The 19,101-nt window shown below is 45.8% G+C and overlaps 1 protein-coding gene across 2 annotated transcripts in view; it reads right to left on the bottom strand.

Annotated features, from left to right (window-relative positions):
* EEA1 (early endosome antigen 1) overlaps window positions 1-19,101 on the bottom strand; it is a 603,471-nt gene that overhangs the window by 135,060 nt on the left and 449,310 nt on the right. For both annotated transcript variants that reach the window (XM_085653202.1, XM_085653203.1), the window contains one exon: window positions 12,351-12,482. In XM_085653202.1, coding sequence (XP_085509328.1) covers window positions 12,351-12,482 — 132 coding nt within the window. The remainder of the gene's footprint in view (window positions 1-12,350; window positions 12,483-19,101) is intronic.

A 19,101-nucleotide genomic window follows, 5' to 3' on the forward strand; every position in this document is an offset into this window, starting at 1 on the left:
CTGTTGCTGATGGACAGTGAGGCTGTCAGAAAAGACCACACCATCAACTGAGCCATCATCAGGGTTCTGAGTCAACAGGTCTGGGAGAGGGTCACTCTCTTCCTCCTGCCCCTCATCTGTAGCCATGAGTAGCCCCATGTCTGCCCTGTCAACATATGCCTTCAATCTGTTGACATGAAGCACCCTGTGGGGGCTTCTGGGAGTCCCAAGGTCCACCAAGTAGGTGACTTCTCCCTTTTTCTCAACAATAGTGTGGGGTCCAGACCATTTGTCTTGGAGTGCTGCTGGGGCCACTGGCTCCAACACCCACACTTTCTGTCCTGGCTGGTAAACAGTCAGTACAGCCTTTTGGTCATGCCAAGCTTTTTGGAGTTCTTGGCTTGCCTCAAGGTTTTTAGAAGCCTTCTTCATATACTCTGCCATCCTGGAGCGGAGACCAAGTACATAATCCACTATGTCTAGTTTGGGTTGTCTGAGAGGTCTCTCCCATCCTTCCTTCACCAAACACAGGGGTCCTCTTACAGGATGCCCAAACAAAAGCTCAAAAGGGCTGTAGCCAACCCCCTTTTGTGGGACCTCTCTGTAAGCAAACAGAAGGCAGGGTAAAAGGATGTCCCATCTTCGCCTAAGCTTGTCTGGTAATCCTTTTATCATTCCCTTTAGGGTCTTGTTGAATCTCTCAACAAGCCCATTGCACTGTGGGTGATAGGGTGTGGTGAACTTATAGTTGACACCACACTCCTTCCACATTGCAGTCAAGTATCCTGACATAAAGTTGGTACCTCTGTCAGAAATGACCTCCTTTGGAAAGCCCACTCTGGAGAATACTCCAAGCAGGGCCCTTGCCACAACAGGAGCTGTTGTGGTCCTCAGGGGAATTGCTTCTGGGTACCTGGTGGCATGGTCCACTATCACCAGTATGAATCTGTGCCCAGATGCTGTTTGTGGGTCCATTGGTCCTACAATATCTATGCCCACTCTTTCAAAGGGGACCCCCACCACAGGTAGTGGTATGAGGGGGGCCTTTGTGGTGCCACCTGATTTGCCACTGGCTTGGCAGGTGACACAGGAGCGACAAAACTCCTTAGTATCTTCTGACATATGGGGCCAGTGAAAGTGAGGGACAAGCCTGTCCCAAGTCTTGTTCTGGCCTAAATGTCCTGCAAGGGGAATATCATGGGCCAAGGTTAGAAGGAAGCCTATGAACTTCAGTGGTATGACCAACCTCCTGGATGCACCAGGCTTGGGGTCTCTAGCCTCTGAATACAGTAGCCCTTCATCCCAATACACTCTATGGGTACCTTGAGCATTCCCTGCAGCCTCAGCAGCAGCCAGCTGTCTGAGGGGTTCAAGAGAGGGGCAGTCTAATTGAGCCTGCCTCAGATCTGCCCTGGAAGGTCCCCCTGTCCCAAGAAACTCAACCTGATCAGGTTCAAGTTCTTCTAGGACAGTTCCTTCAGGGCTCTCAGAATCATCCTCCTGGGAGGGCTGATCCACCACCTGAGGCAGGGGGGAAGGCACAGCCTTAACCCTACTGCTCTTTCTCTTGGGTTGTGACTGGTCCATAGTTTCAGGATCCAGCACTTGTTCAGTGGTGCACTTTTTGGCCTGTGACCTGGTCACAGCAAGGACATGTGCATCTATCCCCAGCATTTCTGCATGGGTCCTATACTCCACTTCAGACCAAACTGAAGTTTCAAGATCATTGCCCAGTAAACACTCTACAGGAAGGTCTGAACTAACAACAACTTTCTTGAGGCCAGTTACCCCTCCCCAGGAGAAGTTAACAATAGCCACACTATGGGAGGTAGTGGCATTGCTAGCGTTGGTCACTAGGTAATTCTCACCTAGTATGATCTGTCCAGGGTCCACAAAAGCAGGTGTCACCATTGTGACACTAGCTCCAGTGTCCCTGTAGGCCTGAGCCATTCTTTGGTTGATAAAAGGTGTCTGTCTGTACTTGCCCAGGTTACTGGGGCCTACAGTAGAGGACAAAGCTAAGTCCCCATCACAGATCAGAACAGCCTGAGTAGGTACTCTGACTAGGCCAGAATCCTCCTCAGTTCCCAGGGTTAACCCTACTACACCCTTTTGCTGGGAACCACCACTTACAGCTGAACTAGGGGGTACAGTTGCCTTAGGGGCAATGGTGGCTGGGGGCTTATCCTTTTTGGTGCACTCACTAAACCAATGTGAGTTGGACTTACAATAGTTGCACCATGGTTTCTTTTGGCCATCTTTCTTCTTATCCTTTTTGGAACCACCCTCCCCCTGAGCCTTTTGGGGGCCTGGTGAAGACTTCTGGTCTTTTTGTTTCTGCTCATTACCCTTCTGGTCTGCCTTTTTCTGATCACCGCCCTGGTTCTGGTTTTTCTGCTTAACTCTAGTCCTGACCCATCTATCTGCCTTCTTTCCCAATTCTTGGGGAGAAGTCAGATCAGAATCAATCAGGTGTTGATGCAGTAGCTGGTTTTGACAGTTGTTAAGGATTTGCTCTCTCATGATCAAATTATACAATCCTGTATAGTCCTTAACCTTACTTCCCATTAGCCAGCCTTCCAGAGCCTTAGTGGCACAATCTACAAAGTCAGTCCAGTCCTGAGTCTGTGTCTTCTGGGTATCCCTGAACAACAACCTGTATTGTTCAGTGGTTAGGCCAAACCCATCAATCAGAGCACTCTTCAGGACAGTGTAATTATCTGCATCCTCATCACTAACTGTGAGGAGCTTGTCTCTTCCTTTCTCAGAGAAGGAGAGCCACAAGATAGCTGCCCACTGACTTTGGGGTACCTGCTGTACTTTGCAAGCTCTCTCCAATGCAGTTATCCATTTGTGGATGTCATCCCCACACTTGTAGGGAGGGACAATCTTGCTCAGGTTTCTATTGTCATAGTGCCTGTCTCTATCTCTAGGAATGTTGCTGCCACTAGTGGGTTCTAACCCACTTAACTTCTGCTCTCTAGCCAGAGCAAGCTTCTCTTTGGCAAGGGCAAGTTCTTCCCTCTGAATCCTCAGATTAGCCTCCCTCATTCTGGCTGCATGCTCCTTTCTCTCAGGTGAAGTCATTCCCCTGTGAGAGGAAGCATTAGAGATGCTAGAGACATGGGAGTGGATGGATTCCCTTGAAGGGGATCTGTCCCTCCTGCTTCTCTGTGAAAGCCTACTTGGGGGTCTGTATGGGGGGACCCCATGCAAACTCCCATGTAAACTTAGGTTAGCCTGGCTAAGTCTCCTTACTTGGCTCTGGCTGTCTACCTCCCCATCTGAAGCCCCATCTGACTCCTCTGTGGTGGGTAGACCCTCCTCTGTGCCTAGGGCACCTGCCTGAGATGCCCTATGAGCATCATACTCCTCTAGGAGTTGTCTTAACTGAAGGAGGGTAGGGTTTGCACCCTGTTTTATTCCTCTGGAGGTACACAAGTGTCTCATCTCCTGGAATGTTAAGGTATCATATCTAGAGGGGATCTTTTGCAGACCTGATCCTCCTGAGAGAGCATCTACTTGATCTACTCTCAGAGACATGATCTAGTGAGGGTGTGGTGTGTGCACCTACCTACACTAGTTGTATCTACTAAACCTCTCTAGTAGTTGTAGTCAGGGTGTGTTATTCCCTTCAACCTACAACTACAAAGTCCAGTAGGACTTAAGTATAATAATCTATGTTATATGTACCTAGACAATATCTGTGTGATCTTTCAATTTAGTATCTCAAGATTACAATGGTATTACAACAGCAAGCTCAGATCCCAACCGCTGCTCACCAATGTGAGAAGTTGGCCTGATGTATGATGTCACTAGTTCTAGTGTACACCTTATATCAGTCCAAATACCCTTATGGTGATTGGTTGTAAAGTCAACCTTATAGACCAGCTATCCTAGTGGTAGCATGGACAAGAGCAGTCTTAGGCTAAACTCTGAATGGCATGTGAAGCCAGCTGTGATACCATATATAATCCCTTGAATACCAAATGAAAGGACACCACAACAGATATATATATAAAATAAAGTGTATTTATTCTAAGCAAACCCTCAGCACTCTTTATGAGATTAGAGGTAAGTACAACACAGTCTTATTAATGCATACAGTAAGTCACACAGGTAAGTAATACAGTTAGGCCCTAGGGGCCACGCAAACCATATACTAAGTAAGTGGTATAAGAACCACTGTCACGGAAATAGAATAGGCCTAGGCCTAGGGAATCGCTGGGGCTACACTACACTAGCGTTAGTTAGGAAGTGGGAGGCCCACGGGATTCGTGTGCAGAGTGGAAACACTCACGCGTAATGCGTAAAAGTCAATAGCAATAGTACAGTTTAGAAAACGGTAGATTTAGGACACTTCCGGAGTAGCTAGGAAGTTGAGACTTGAAAACTAGACACTAGGTTAGTCACTATCCTGATGAGCACCGGAGTACCCAAAATACCTAGCCCACAGGCTGCGGGTGCATAGGGGTGAAGATGCGTCGTTTTCGTCGTCGACTCCTATGGATGCCTGAAGAAAGATGCTGACAGGCAGTCAGGGAAGAGTGTCCGGTGGATCCCAAGGCTGGGATCAAGAAGAGAAGAAACCTGCAAGCAGAAGGGACAGAGTCAAGGTCACTAGCCAGTGACCACGTGGAACCAGGAAGGAACCAGGCGATGTCGTGAAGATTGCAGGTGAAGGTGAAGCTTGTCGCTGCAGCCAGGAGGACCAGGAAGCGTCGAGGACGACCAGGACCAGGAGGCGAGCTGTCCCACGAAGGCTCTTGCTGTCGGCGGCGTCGAAGTTGGACTAGGACTCACCAAGCCTTGGCAAGCGGAACCCACGAAGAACGAAGGACTTGCTTCTGGTGCAGACCAGGAAGGTCTGGGGTGCTTCTTCTTTGCAGAGAAGCGGGAGCCAGTCTGGAGGAGCCAAACCAGCGCAGAAGATTTCAGGGTGCGTCGTCACAGAGGCCACTAGCCAGCGGGCAAGCAACCGGACAGACGCGGCAAGCAGGAAAATGCTGAAGGGCCCCACGCAGGACTCGTGGAGTGTGGGGGGCTGATCTTCGGTGCAGATGGTGCTTGGGGTTGGGGCTTCTCAATCCCCGGTGCACAACTTCGAGGGTACCTCAGAAGCTGCGCTGTAAGTTACTAGCCACTTTTCCCAGGTAGCCGGTCCCACGTCGCTCGTCGCCTCCACGGATCTCAGCTCTGCTGCAGATGTGGATGAGGGTCGGAGAAGTCTGGAAGTCAAGGCTCTGGTCGGGCTCTGCAGTCGGTTCCTCGTAGAACGGTCGCAAAGCAAAGGGTAGTCTCTTGATGGTGCCTGTTTGCACAGGGTAGCCACTCCTTGGCTACAAGGGAGATTCTTCAGTCTTCTTCTTTCGTCGAATGTCGAAGGTCCAGAGTTTCTGTTCAGTTTTGCAGGTTCAGGATAATCTGAAGTCTTGAGGCCCAACTCCCACTCTTATACTAATCTGGGGGGCTGGGATACCTGCTAGGTCACGCCTTATGGGTGGGACCTGGGAGGGGGTGGTTACACCCACTTCCCTTTGTCCAGTTTCGCGCCAGAGCTGGGGCTGGAGTGCCCCAGCGCCGGTTTGAACTGGACTATGCAAGGAACACCTTGTGTGCCCCAGGCATGTCTCATTCCTTTCAGCCCACCCTGCCCCAATACACTAAAGGCTGTCTGGGGAGGTGCTAGCACCTCCCCAAGCAGGAAACCTATTGTCCAGGCCTCCCTGGCTGGGATCACTCCCAGCTGCAGGAGGTCAGACTTGTGTCGTGGCAGCAGCATCCATTTTGTGATGCTGAGGCTTTGGTCAGAGGCTAACAGTTGAAGTATGATTTTAACATGTCTTTCCCTCTAGAAGGGGGGGATAATATTCTCATGTCCAGAAATGGCATGGGGGTATTATTCCCTAGTGTTAGACACCTTACACGACATGTTTTGATAAAGCCAAACCATAGTTACCATAACCGTCTAAGATTATAAGGCACTTTAAGAGTATATGGTAGGCTATATCATAGAACAGCTATAAGGACACGGTTCCGAAAGCTGCAGACAGGCTCAGCTCATGCTAGAGCACCATCTCACATGTTACCAAGCACTCTGCCTCCAGGATTGTCAAGGCCTGCCATAGGAGTGACTGATAGGTACACATGTGTCTATATGTAAGTTAGGTATAGGAATACTACACCTAAGCAAGGGGTGATTACACGACCTTGCCCCAGCTGAGTGATCAGCCAGTTGTGTCAAAATGGAAGGCCAGGCCAGGGGTGGCATAATACATGCTGCAGCCCCTGGTAGGCCTAGGGTACACCTATGCCCTGGGTACCTAGGGTACACTGTACAGGGGCCAATAAGGTGATCCTATCCAAATGGGTTATGCACCTAAAGTACATAGTATTAATTTAGAGAGAGAACAGCAGGGCTGTGGGTCTGATTAGCAGGCCCACAGCCACATCTAAGTCGAAAACCAGTAAAGCAAAAGCAAAAAGTGGGGGTGAACATAGAAAGCAGACCCTACTCTCCTACACATGGGTAGGGGCCCTGTATCGGTGGTAAATTCCATAGTGTCGATACTTTCGTGCCCTGTTTAGCTGTAGGTCTTGTATGAACAAGATTGTCACGCAAACTGGCTCCTCGTTTAAAGGAGAACAAGGGGAGTGGAATCCTAGTATTGCCAACATTGAGAATGTGCCAATGTTTGCGTACTGACTTCTGTACACTGTTGGATAGTGTGCTGAAGGTGGTGACTAAGGTCATTCTTGTCAAAGGTGCCTTGGGAACTGGGGGTTCAAGAAGGGCGTCCCTGTTGTTATTGGCCGCCCGTTTGTAGGCTTGTCTTACCAGATGGGCCGGGTATTTGCTGGCTTTCAGTTTTTTGGAAAGTGCATCAGCATGAAGGTAGAAACTATCCTTAGTAGAACAGTTCCTGCGGACCCGCAGGAACTGTCCCACAGGTAGATTGTGTCGGAGAGATTTGGGGTGATGACTGTAAAAACTAAGAAGAGAATTCTTAGTCTGAGGTTTTTTGAACAATTCACTACCCAAGGTACCTGATGTAGGGTAAATCATGATATCTAAAAACGGGAGTCTGGCTTTATCGTGTGTGACTGTAAATTTCAAAAAATTATTTTGAGAATTTAGCCAAGAATGAAACTCCAACAGAGTGGCAACAGTGCCATGCCAGACCACCAAGATATCATCTATGTATCTCTTCCAACAAGCAATTTGCTCTCGAAAAGGGTTCTGATCAGTAAGCACACAATTCTGTTCAAAGAGATGAACATAAAGTTTGGCCAGACTGGGAGCAAAAATACTGCCCATTGATGTTCCGGAGACTTAGAGAAACAGTTTCCTCAAATTTGAAGAAGTTCTCCATCATTGCCAGTCTGGCACATTCCATGATAAAGTGTGTTGGTGTTATGGTGTCTAGATTACTGTTGTCTAAAAGACCCCAGTGTCTCTTCTTGAGGAATGCAAGTGTAAAGCGATTCAACATCAAAGCTGAGCAATAGGTCAGTCTCAATGTTGAAAGCAATTTCTGGTAACAATCGTAAGACATCTTTGGTGTCTTGAAGAAAGGTAGGCATTTCCTTGACCAAAGGCCGTAGGTAGAAGTCAACAAAGGTAGACAAAGGTTCCAACAGAGAACTAATCCCTGATATGATCGGACGACCAGGTGGTGGTCTAGTTGTTTTATGTATTTTTGGAAGTATGTAAAAATACGGCATAACAGGGAATTTAGTAATGAGGAACTCAGACTCTTGCAAAGTAATCCAACCTGATTCTTTAGCTTCATTAACAAGATCGTAAATCTCAATGGACAGTCTTGTTGTGGGATCCTCTACGAGAACCGGTATGATTTGGTGTCGTTCAATTGTCTTAGACATTCGTCTCAATAGGTAACAGTGTCCATAACGACAATAGCTCCGCCTTTGTAGGCGGGATTGATGGTAATGTTTTCTTCATTCTGGAGTGTTTTCAATTCCGGATAAGTTCTGGTATACTCGGTCGCTCTTGGAATTGAGTAGAGTGATGTCATGTATTACCGCTTGTTCAAAAACTTTCACCTGGTCTGGTGTAAGATGAGCAGGTGGATTAAAAGTCGAGGGTGGTTTTAAGCCAGTGTTAGAAAAATATATGGGATCAGATGTATTAGTAGTCACTGGATCTTTGTCTTTAAAGAAAAAGTGTAAGCGTATTTTTCTGAAGAATTTTTAAATTTCTTGTCTCAACTGAAAATGATCACCTACATTTGTTGGAACGAGTCCTAAACCTTTATTCAGGACATTTAGTTCTACTGTAGTGAGTGTTCTCTGACTCAAATTGACAACTAAGTCGTCGTATCCGTGTTCTGCCCTACTGGTGGTGCGCCCTTCTTGTTGCGAGTGTTCTGTGGAAATTGATCTGGTTGCCAGTGTACATGTGGTTGTGTCTCTCCTCTTCTTCTGCCTCTGTTGCATCCTCGGCCCTGTCCTAAAAAAGGTTGCTGGCCAAAGAATGGGGGTTGAAATGGAAAAGGAGGCATAGATTGTGCAAATGGTAAAGGCTGATAGCCCCATGGAGATGAAGGCCACCAAGAACCCTGTTGTTCATATTGGTTCTGTGTGCCTCGTCTACGATTAGGGCGAGAGCGTTGAGTATAGGTCCTGTTAGAAGGTGCTGATGTATTTGAACCGTCTGAATCCGTCGAGTGAATGTCTGATCCTGACGAAGAGTAATTAGAACCGTACCTTCTACCTTTCTTGTTGAACTCTGGGGGAGTGTAATTCTCGCTCGTGTAAGGATATACTTTTTCGAACGAGAAACGTGCTAAGTCCTTCTTAAATTTGTCGATTTTGGTTAGGAGAATAGTATCTTTGTGTTCTTTATTGGATTTGTTGGTTTCTTCCAAATTTCTCTTATACAAGGCACTCGTGATTGATGCCTTAATCTGACCCTCTAGTGTCTGAATCTCCAGAAGAATAACATCCGCTGCTTTTTTAGCAGTGCTGATGATTAAGATTAACCAATCACGGGTGCACCGCCACGCGATTAGTGACCAATCCTTAAGAAATGTTTTGTCTGTAAGGAAAAGGCGAGGGGCATTTGTTACTATTAGGCCCATAGGTGCGCTATTGTTCCTAAGGTATTCAGTCATTATCGCACCGTGTATGAAAGTGCGAGAATGTGCTTTTTTCAAATTAAGTAAAATTTGCCAGTCCTCTTGTGTGTTATTGGTAATTGTTGGTAAACTATCTAGAATACTGGGATTGGTACTCAAGATAGATTGTAGCATATCTTCATCGAAGGATAAACCCGTGAGTTCCGCCATAGTTAAAAAGTGCGCGTTTCCAAAGAGCAATGGAAGGGTATTGTTGTCTACTGAGACAGGACCCTTAGAAGAAAGAAAGACCCACAGCTAAAGCTGCTCAAATAACAGTAATAAGATATCTCAGAAAAGAGTGGGGGGTCTAAGGGATATAGTTTAGAGACTCAAACAGTTTCTAATCCCCAAATCAACATATCATACAAAAGAAATCTGAGTCAAATGTTGTTTAGTGACCTTAAAGCTGCTACACCGTGAATACTAAGTCAAATCCGACTGTTAGAAGAAACAATCCCATCCATAACCCCTGCTGTGGTATATGGCCTGCCCACTAAATTATGACCTGAGTTGTAGTGTGTGGTTTAAATTGAACTATTGATACATTTTCTGAGAACTCCCTAGCAATATATTCTCATCGTAAGATGGTGCAATTACAGCTTCATCTAGGAAATTATAATAAATTGTTCCCATTGAAATCCACTTCTTATAACATCTTAGTTTTTGATTGACTGCATCTAATGCAGGCAAAGGGGAGAGGATGTAGCCTTACGGCTAGAGCTGTCGACCTCGCACCCGGGGAATTGGGTTTGAGTCTCGGCGACGACGCTCAACATCCGGTGATTCTGGGCAAATCACTTAATCGCCCCGTGCCTAACAAAAATGAATGTGTCCTTCTGTAACTAAACGGGTGCTCGTGTAAAGCGCTCCGATACCAGATTTCTAGGGTCTAGTTCGCGTAATAGAAACCTCCCCCAATAAATAAATAAATAAATAAAATAAGGCGTTGGTCGCATCACTAACAAACTTCTGTGTTATTTTTCTGAACCAATGTTTTTTCCTCTACATACAAAAAAAAAAAAAAAAAACAGCATTTTCAGGACCATGACAAAATCATGGCAGGAATGCAATCTAGGTGACAGGAAGCATCACTTTTTACAAAAAAAATAATTATTATTATCGTATAGAAAGGTTGCATACAGAAAAAGAAAAATGATAAAGATAAACATAATAAGAACACCTGGGCGCAAAAAAATGATTAGCTAATACCTATATTTACACTTTATTTCTGTATATGTAGATATATAGTGCTTTACGGAGCAGGTGGCGCATCCATCCAAATGCATTTTTTTTAATGAAGAGAACACCACTGCTCCTGCCAGGTCCCTCACCTTCTGGAGGCCATGTCTAAGGATAGGACAGCGCCCCTAATTCCCCCTTTCTTTTAGAAGCAAATAGACCGTGTCCTTATCTGAATGCTAATTTTCTAGTTAAATATAAAGCAACTTCCTCAAATGAAAACAAGTCGGGCTGAAAGAGTTTTAAATCACAGATGCATAGTATCAAATGCAAAATGCTGCTGTGGCACGCACTGAAACCTGAATTCATTAACCCCGAGACCTAACCGGAATTCATTAACCCCCGAGACCTAGCAGGCTGGGAGGTGGCACAGGAATGAGGCAGTGAGTGGCACAATCCTAACTGGCCACCTTGTCCCCTCAGCAGAGAGCCCACAGATGGGGGGGAGTGGGGTGGCGCACTAATCCCACCTGAGGTCCACCTGAGGGCTGCGAAGTAAGGCTGGCCAGACGCTTTATAGCTGTTCTTTGTCTAAACGCCCTCCCCCCCCAGGAGGTCCGCAGGAGCATGAGGTTCCCCATTTAATTGGGGACCTCTATTAGTTGTCTTATGACAGTGTTTACATAAACATTAAAGGTTCACTTCACTATGTTTACAACATGAACGCCTTTGTGAGCAGGGGATTAGAAGGGTTGCTTTATTTGTGCACTTTCAACACAATTGGATAATGGACCCAATACCTTCCAGGGGTGAGGCGCTCTGTGTTTGTCATCCCTTTCTGGCCGGGACGGCAGGCTATTTGTTTACTACTCTCTGAGATAACCCGATTATAAACGTGTTTATGTGACGGTTTAACTTTATTGTAGTTTAAGTTTCCATTCCAAAATTCAGACCGAGAAAACACACCTCGAGGCTAGTGCAGAACTCAAATACTTTAAAAGAAACCCGTTTTATTTGTGACTGGAGCTAAATGGCAGCACACTGCGCTGTTAGTGTTCGGCAGTCTGTACTGTCGGTCAATGCTCTTGCTTCGATCCTGTAGATTAAACAATGTAAATTAGCAAAGACGGGCCGACAGCACGACCACCCCCCCCCCCCCCCCCCAATTCTTCCGCAGAATTGCGGATCCACCTGCAACCAGACCTAGGGGGTCAGAGTATTTCTATTGTGCCCCCTTTTCTTTATTTTTGATATCTTTGGTGAAGCAGAGTCCCAAGATGGCTGCCAACACTTCCTGGTTGAAGAGTTGGCAGCCAATCAGATTACAGCATGGGGACTGTCGGACCCGGGGAGGATCCATGAACATAGATTTACAAATTTAGATTTAGTTGAATATCTCTAAAACTACTTAAAGGATTTACACCAAATCACAAAAAGGTCCCTTTCTGACCAAGAGCTTGCTTTCTACCAAATTTGGTGTAATTCCTTTCAGTGGTTCGGGCTGTAGTCGTGCTCAATATCACTATGGGAATCAACATGGAGAAAACGTGCTTTGGGACACCCCCCCTTTTTCTCGGCCCCTGATTGACGAATCACCCAGAAACTTTCAAGACAACAGTTGTAGTGAGCGTTGTATTAGTTTTTAACATTTCATTAATATTCATCAAACAACGCGATAGGTATTGGCAAAACAAAAAACGGCTGTAGGATATATATTTGAAAAAAAAAAACATACATATATATATATATACACACACACATTAAGCTAGAACTGACCATCTGTTATGCAGTTATTACAATACAACTTTTCTCTACTGTTCTTATATACTGGGTTCTCTTTGCAGATCTGCTGAACTGGTGACGAGTCTGCACCAGGACGTGCAGCTTGTGGGTAACAATGCAATCTAGAAGTGTATATCACTGATGTGAACACATCATTACTGTTTGTATATGTCACTGAAACTATACAATTAATGCTAACCAAATGATCCTGCTTCAACTAGTCCACAAAACTGTAACGTCAGAAAGAGGAAAAATATAAATACATTGTACCTTCTCAAAATCTTGCTTCAGGGTATCCAGAACTTTGCTTTGCTTCGTCATATCTTCTTCCAGTCTAGATTTTATCTCCTCAATTTCTCTAATCTTTGATTTTTCACTGGAGAATTCTTCTTCCAACAGTGTCTATGCAAAAATTACAAAGTGGAATTTTGGATTATAAAACGATATTCATTGTTGGCTTTGAGTATTTACTTGCTGGACTTCAGAATATCAAAGCAGAGTGAAAACCATGATTGCAGGTTAAACAAAATGTTACTTACCCTGTAACTATTGATTGGTAGTTTTTAGTGCTGTAAATTCACATGCTCTGCACACTTTAGCTGTCTAGTGTTGGGTGTGGACATTTGCAAGTTGTTTTTCTTTGAAATATACGTTTTGGTTTTGGGCGAACTTGTAATTTCTTGCAGATGCTCACAATGCACCAGATGAAAGACTCCACCTCAGACTGTAATTTACCCCAGGGAGTGAGTTAGAGAAGTAGAGTAAAGTGAAGTAGGCTGGTTAGAGATGTATATGTACAGTATGGATGAAAGAATCAGGCATGCAATGATAAACATCGGAAGCATGATCTTGCATCTGGGTACGAAGCAGGGCACATGTGAATCTAAAGTACTACAAACTAATAGCTATAGGGTAAATAGGGTTTTTCATTTGTAGCAAGTGCTGCTGAAGATCACATGCTCTACATAGACTACAAAGCAATATGCCCCACCTAAAGTGGTGGCTAGTGAGCAAATAAGGCAGATATTTGGTGTAAAGTTAAAGTACTGTTTGCCTGACTTCTTGCCGGAATTGAATAGCCACCCAATAAGGTCTCATCAAATTGTGTGCTGTTAACCATATGAAAGCTAACACATGTCTGCTATGGGTAATTTGCCTAGTAAAGCCATTGTAACTCGCTTCTTTGAAGCCGAAAATGCTCTGGTCACAGAATGCAGCATTCATATTCCTTTGACATAACAGGCTTGAATGCACTGGACTCTCTCACAAGACCAGACTTTGAAACTAGATTTTCCAAGAGATGTTTTCTGAATGCAATACAGAGTTGGTGTATTTTGCGATCAGATTTAGTCAATCACAATACGCTCGAGTCCCCTTGGCGTTCAATGTGTGTATGCTCCTGTGACCACTCAGTGTATGGAAAGAAAAATCAGTTAATTCATGATTTGACTGACATGATACAGCAAGCAGAAGTGAGGATTTGTCCTAAGGACAATTCGATCCTTGTGAATGTGAATGAAAGGTTCCTCCACTGTTAAAAGTTTACAACTCACTCTTTCTGTGCAACAAAGGGATTGCCCAGAGAGGGTGATATACGAGGGTAGATGGTGCCCACAAAAATGGTCCAAAATCTGGGGTGCATGGAACGAAAATAGAGGGATGATATGTACACCATTCAATGACGCTTCCCCACAGAATACGGACCACGTGGGAAACTAAAGTTCATTTTGTAAAGGAACTAATAAAGCTATGAGGCTCTGTTATGGGCCCAGTGTAATGTATTGACTGATATTGTACCAATGCACTGTGATTGTCAGAAGTTATTGAGACTGCACTGTATTTTGTTTTCTGTCTTTGTTTTTGATCATTCAATACAAAGATATTTAAAAAACAAAATCAAAGTGATTGCCACAAAATTAAGTTAAAACATCTTTATTGCTATTATGACATTACAGACCATAAGTAAAAGAATGAGAGGGAGCACAAGTAGGGTACTGTAAATAGATCAGAACAACCATCGTATTAACAATCACATTTCCTACCTATTCCATTAAGTAATGCATTGCTACCAAGCCTCATTTGTTCCTTAGAGTCCTCATTCCCTTGTTTGCCCCAGTTAAAGTTAATTAATTTACTGGACTTGTTGGCTGAAGTTGAAAGTAAGCCAGCTTTCATAGGTGCCTTGATTTAATTGGTAGAGTAAAACAACTATGAACTTAACTTGAAAAACCGTAACAAGATGGCCACCTGAAGGCAGGACCTCCTGGAGGCTCCCGAGCATGGGATAATTTATTGCTGAATATACCTTTTTAGCCGGTCCCTTTGAACCCTTACTGCTGCAATCACGTCTTACTTACCTCCTTGAAGAGCCTGGGAGGGTGCAACGCCCGGACAGTAAAAGTGTTGGTGGTCCGATTAGGATTCGAGGATCCCTACGGTTGTTCTGAGCGACGGATCCCAGCGGAGAGTTGGAGCCCATACCAGATTAGGCCTGCAGGCTTCCCCGGACCAGCTGATCTGATTGTGTGGGCTCCGCTGTTCTCTCGTTTCGCACTTCCCACTGAGCCCCGGATGGATGCGCTGCTGATGTTTTGGTGGTCTGGGTCGGCCATATTGGCGGAGGCGGCTGGGGTGCTCGGTGTATCCTTGTGTGCCCCTGCCGCTTGCTATGAGGCGGCTGTCTCCTTCACATCGCGATTCCTGCTTGGCTGTGTTGTGGGGGCGACAAGTTTGTCCCTGCTCCGGGACTTGCTGCTACGCCTGACTGGTGTCTGCGGCCGCCCTTGGGGGTGGTGCTGCAAATCCCTGAGGACCTGGACGCCAGACAACTCCTCGCTGAGCAACCACCACTTTTTACAAGGCAGTGGTGACTCAGTGTCTGGACTCCTCAGGCTTCACGGTGGTGCTGCAAGTTTGTGTCCCTGCTCCCTAACTTGCTGCTGCATCTTGTGGCCACTCATGCCTCCCCCGACTGACAACTGAGAATTGGTTCCGCTCCACAAGTTTCATGCCTCCCCCCTGACAAATGACAATTGCTTCCGCTCCACAACTCCGCTACACCAGCAGCTTAATGCATTTGGGGAGGCATGGCTTGAGTCAGTTGTGCTTCTTTGTTTCGAAACTAATTGTACTTTGTTTTTCCCCGACTTCATGTTTGGATGGAATGCATCCTTCCATTTTGGCGTACGTTATTTTTAGTTTTCACCTTCCTCATGGTGTCTCCTCCTCAAGATGGCAGCCGAAGTTGGGGGTGTGAAAATAAACATAGGACTTACATCCTTACCCATAAGTAGACAGTTTTGATGGACTTGTTACATCTTACCAGTGTTGAAGTTAAGTCTTCCCTCTGAGATTGTTGTAATTAATCATATGTCTTACTCACCTCCCCTCTCATTTGAAAGTACAATAGTGCTTGTAAATCCATGGCATAGGGTTCTAAATAGAAAATAGGTCCTCTCACTTGAGCAGTAGCCATTGTTGAATGGTTTTTGCACTTGGTTTGCAGTGCACCAAATGCTTTGTATCCAAAGGTGAATATTACACTACTCTCTGATTACCTCCAAACAACGAGCAAGTTTGTCATTACACTGTGCAGCGATTGCTTGAAATCTAATTGTGGAATATTACACTACTTTTTGGTGTCTCCTCATCATCCAAGATCCTCCCACATCCACTAAACGGGTCGCTATCCTCACCATGGCACAATCTACCAATAGCTCTTAGGACATCCTGACACAGGTAGGTCTTAATGCTTTTAAGATTGCTTATCGCCATAACCTTTCCAAGAAAGCAGCAAAGACATTCAAACACAATCTGCTCAAACGTTTTCCTGAAACACTCATCTCTGATACCCATGTCTGCACATCAAAGGGTGTTGTGGTTACCGACGTAATTTTCTACACTACCAGTAGAGTTCAATGGAGAAGAGTCTTTACATCAACGCTTCATTCCAAACCAATGAGGAAAATCCCTCATGGTTTCCGAATAACCATATTACCCTCACCTGACGTCAATGCTGATCTTGCCATATACCTTCACAATAACGGAAACATTCTTATACAAGCTTGTGACCGGAATCTTGATCGCTTCAACAGAATCTTTATAAGGATTCAAAATGCACTTGATAATTCAGTCCCTGCTAGTCTACCTAATCAAGGTCTCCCCTCAGTTGAGGAATCTTCTGTTTATACCTCCTTCTCCACCCATTCTGCTACCCCCTCACACCGCATGAGCTGCCCTGACAATTCCTCCGACACAGATGGTGAATGCAATACCAATAAACCTAACCCGGAGATATCAACTCAAGTCTGCCTGAATACCGAAATGAGAGGTCTTCCTACCCCTCTCCCAGCCTCACACGCCAATACTTCTTCCTCGAACCCATCCTTCCCCAATACTTTCCTCCTCACACAGGATAAAGCCACTCTGCCCCCCACCACTCCTCTCCAAGGGCTGTCTCTTCAACTAGGTACCCCATGACCTGTAGTCCACAATGGCAACCCTGCCCCATTAAGGATATTGTGGCGGACCTCAAGCTGGATCCCATCCCCTTCCTCAATGTGTTCTCTCGCACTTTAGAGGAGACTATTCTGCCTTCCAACATCCCTCTCCATAAGGGGTTCCATCCACTATTTAGACCTAGATTGGCCGTTGACAGTGAGCCTGCCCGACATTGAGGATAAGTTGGCTGACCTCAAGCAGGATCTACAAACTGTTAAGGATAGTCTACATTTCTCTTTGAAGATGGAGAAGGATTAGTTACTTACCTGTAATCCTAGTTCTCTTCCAGGGGTATCCTCATCAAAGTCATAAGCATTAGCATTAGAATATTCCCGCCCATGTGCGGGATCCCGGAAACAGTATATTATATGTGCCCCACATATATATATATCCATACATATATACCTATATGTATACACAAGCAATTGCAGCCCATAAACCCTAGAGCTGAACCATGCTGTAAGGAATTTCCACTACACATAAGAAAAAAGCATTATAAACATGAGAAACAACATTATAACTTGTTTGGAAACTGTTTTAATGCTTAGAAAACAGCAGAAATTCTTAGAAAACACTGAAAGCATAGGAAGCTCCCAGGCTGCATTGCAAATACCCAGTCTAAAAAGACTGAAAAGCTAACTAATAGCTGCATAGCAAAAAACTGACACCGTGCCTTTAAGGCACACCTGACCCCCACCTTCCCATCATGCCTCAGGGGTGGCAGTTAGGTCAGTTGTTCTTTGCGGAGACTGAAAAGTCATGGCACAAAGAAATAATAACCTCTGAAAACTATCACACCTTTGCCCGGGGAGGCGGGAGGGTTGCTTATGACTTTGATGAGGATACCCCTGGAAGAGAACTAGGATTACAGGTAAGTAACTAATCCTTCTCTTCTAGGGGATCCTCATCAATAGTCATAAGCATTAGAATAGAATAGCGAGCCTCACCTCATCCCCCTGCGGGCAAAGGAAAGAAAAACAGAGAAGGAACAGTATGCTTAGATAGACCCAGCTACCCAAACAGGTTCCTCAAGGAGGCTTGGCCTACTTGGGCATCCGCCCTGGAATCGGATTCGAGGCAGTAGTGCCTGGTAAAGGTGTGAACCGATTTCCAAGTGGCCGCCTTGCAGATCTCTGCCATTGGAACGTCATGCAAGAAAGCTACTGTGGCCGCTTTCCCCCTAGTAGAATGAGCCTTAGGGGCCAAAGGTAAGGGCCTTTTCACCAGCTGGTAGGCTAGGGTAATGCAGGAAACAATCCATCTGGAAATGGATCGTTTAGCTGCCGGGAAGCCTGTTCTCATGGCGCCATAGTTGACAAACAGCTGATCCGTCTTCCTAATGCCTCTGGTACTTGCCAGGTAGAATTTAAGTACCCTCTTGAGGTCTAAGGAGTGTAGCGACCGCTCAGCCGGGGTCGCTGGATTCGGGAAGAAGGATGGCAGAGAAATGGACTGATTAATATGAAAATCAGACACTACCTTAGGGAGAAAAGATGGATGTGCCCTTAAGACCACTTTGTGCTGGTGAAAAACTGTGTACGGCTCTTTAGTACAGAGAGCCTGGATTTCGCTAACTCTGCGCGCCGATGTAATGACTACCAGAAAAGCGGCCTTCCACGACAGATGCTGTAAAGAAGCTTTGTGGATCGGCTCAAAAGGTGGGCCCATCAACTTGGACAATACTAAGTTCAACTCCCAAGGAGGAGAAGGGTTTCGAACAAGGGGGTCAACTTTTTTCAACCCCTGCAAGAAGTCCTTGACCACCTGCATCTGGAAAAAAGAAGGTTGACTGGGAGACCTCCTGTAAGCTGTAATGGCAGACAAATGGACCCTGATGGATGCATACTTCAAGCCTGATCTAGCTAAGTGAAGGAGGTACGGAAGGATGACGTCCTCCTGCCCCTTTGTAGGATCAAGGTGATTCTCCCTACACCAAATGAAGAACCTCTTCCACTTAAACGCATAAGACGCTCTTGTGGAGGGTCGCTTCGCTTCTTTGAGAATATGCATGCAGTCAGGTGGTAGACCTAAATGTCCGTATTGCAGGACCTCAGGAGCCATGCTGTTAAGTTCAGTGAGGGAAGGTTGGGATGTAGAATCCTCCCGCCCATCTTGGACAGTAGGTCCGGCCTGCAAGGCAGTCGCCTGTGAGGTCGCACTGAGAGATGGAGAAGGTCCGGGTACCACCACTGGCGCGGCCAGTCCGGAGCTATGAGGATCATCTTCAGGTCGGATCTGAGCAGCTTGGATACCACCTTCGGAATCAGAGGCAGGGGCGGAAAGGCGTAGGCAAATGTCCCGGACCAGTCCATCAAAAGAGCATTCCCCATGAATCTGGACGCGAAGGCGTGGCATTTTGAATTTTCGTCGTCTGCAAACAGATCGATGTCTGGACGACCCCAACAAACGGAACAGGTCTGCCACCACGTCGTCGTGCAGCACCCAGTCGGGCTGATCTTCGAAGTGCCTGCTGAGTGTGTCTGCCTTGATATTCAACTCCCCTGGAAGGTGCACTGCCACT

The sequence above is a fragment of the Triturus cristatus genome, chromosome 4_1, assembly GCF_964204655.1.
Source record: "Triturus cristatus chromosome 4_1, aTriCri1.1, whole genome shotgun sequence".
Lineage (NCBI taxonomy): Eukaryota > Metazoa > Chordata > Amphibia > Caudata > Salamandridae > Triturus > Triturus cristatus.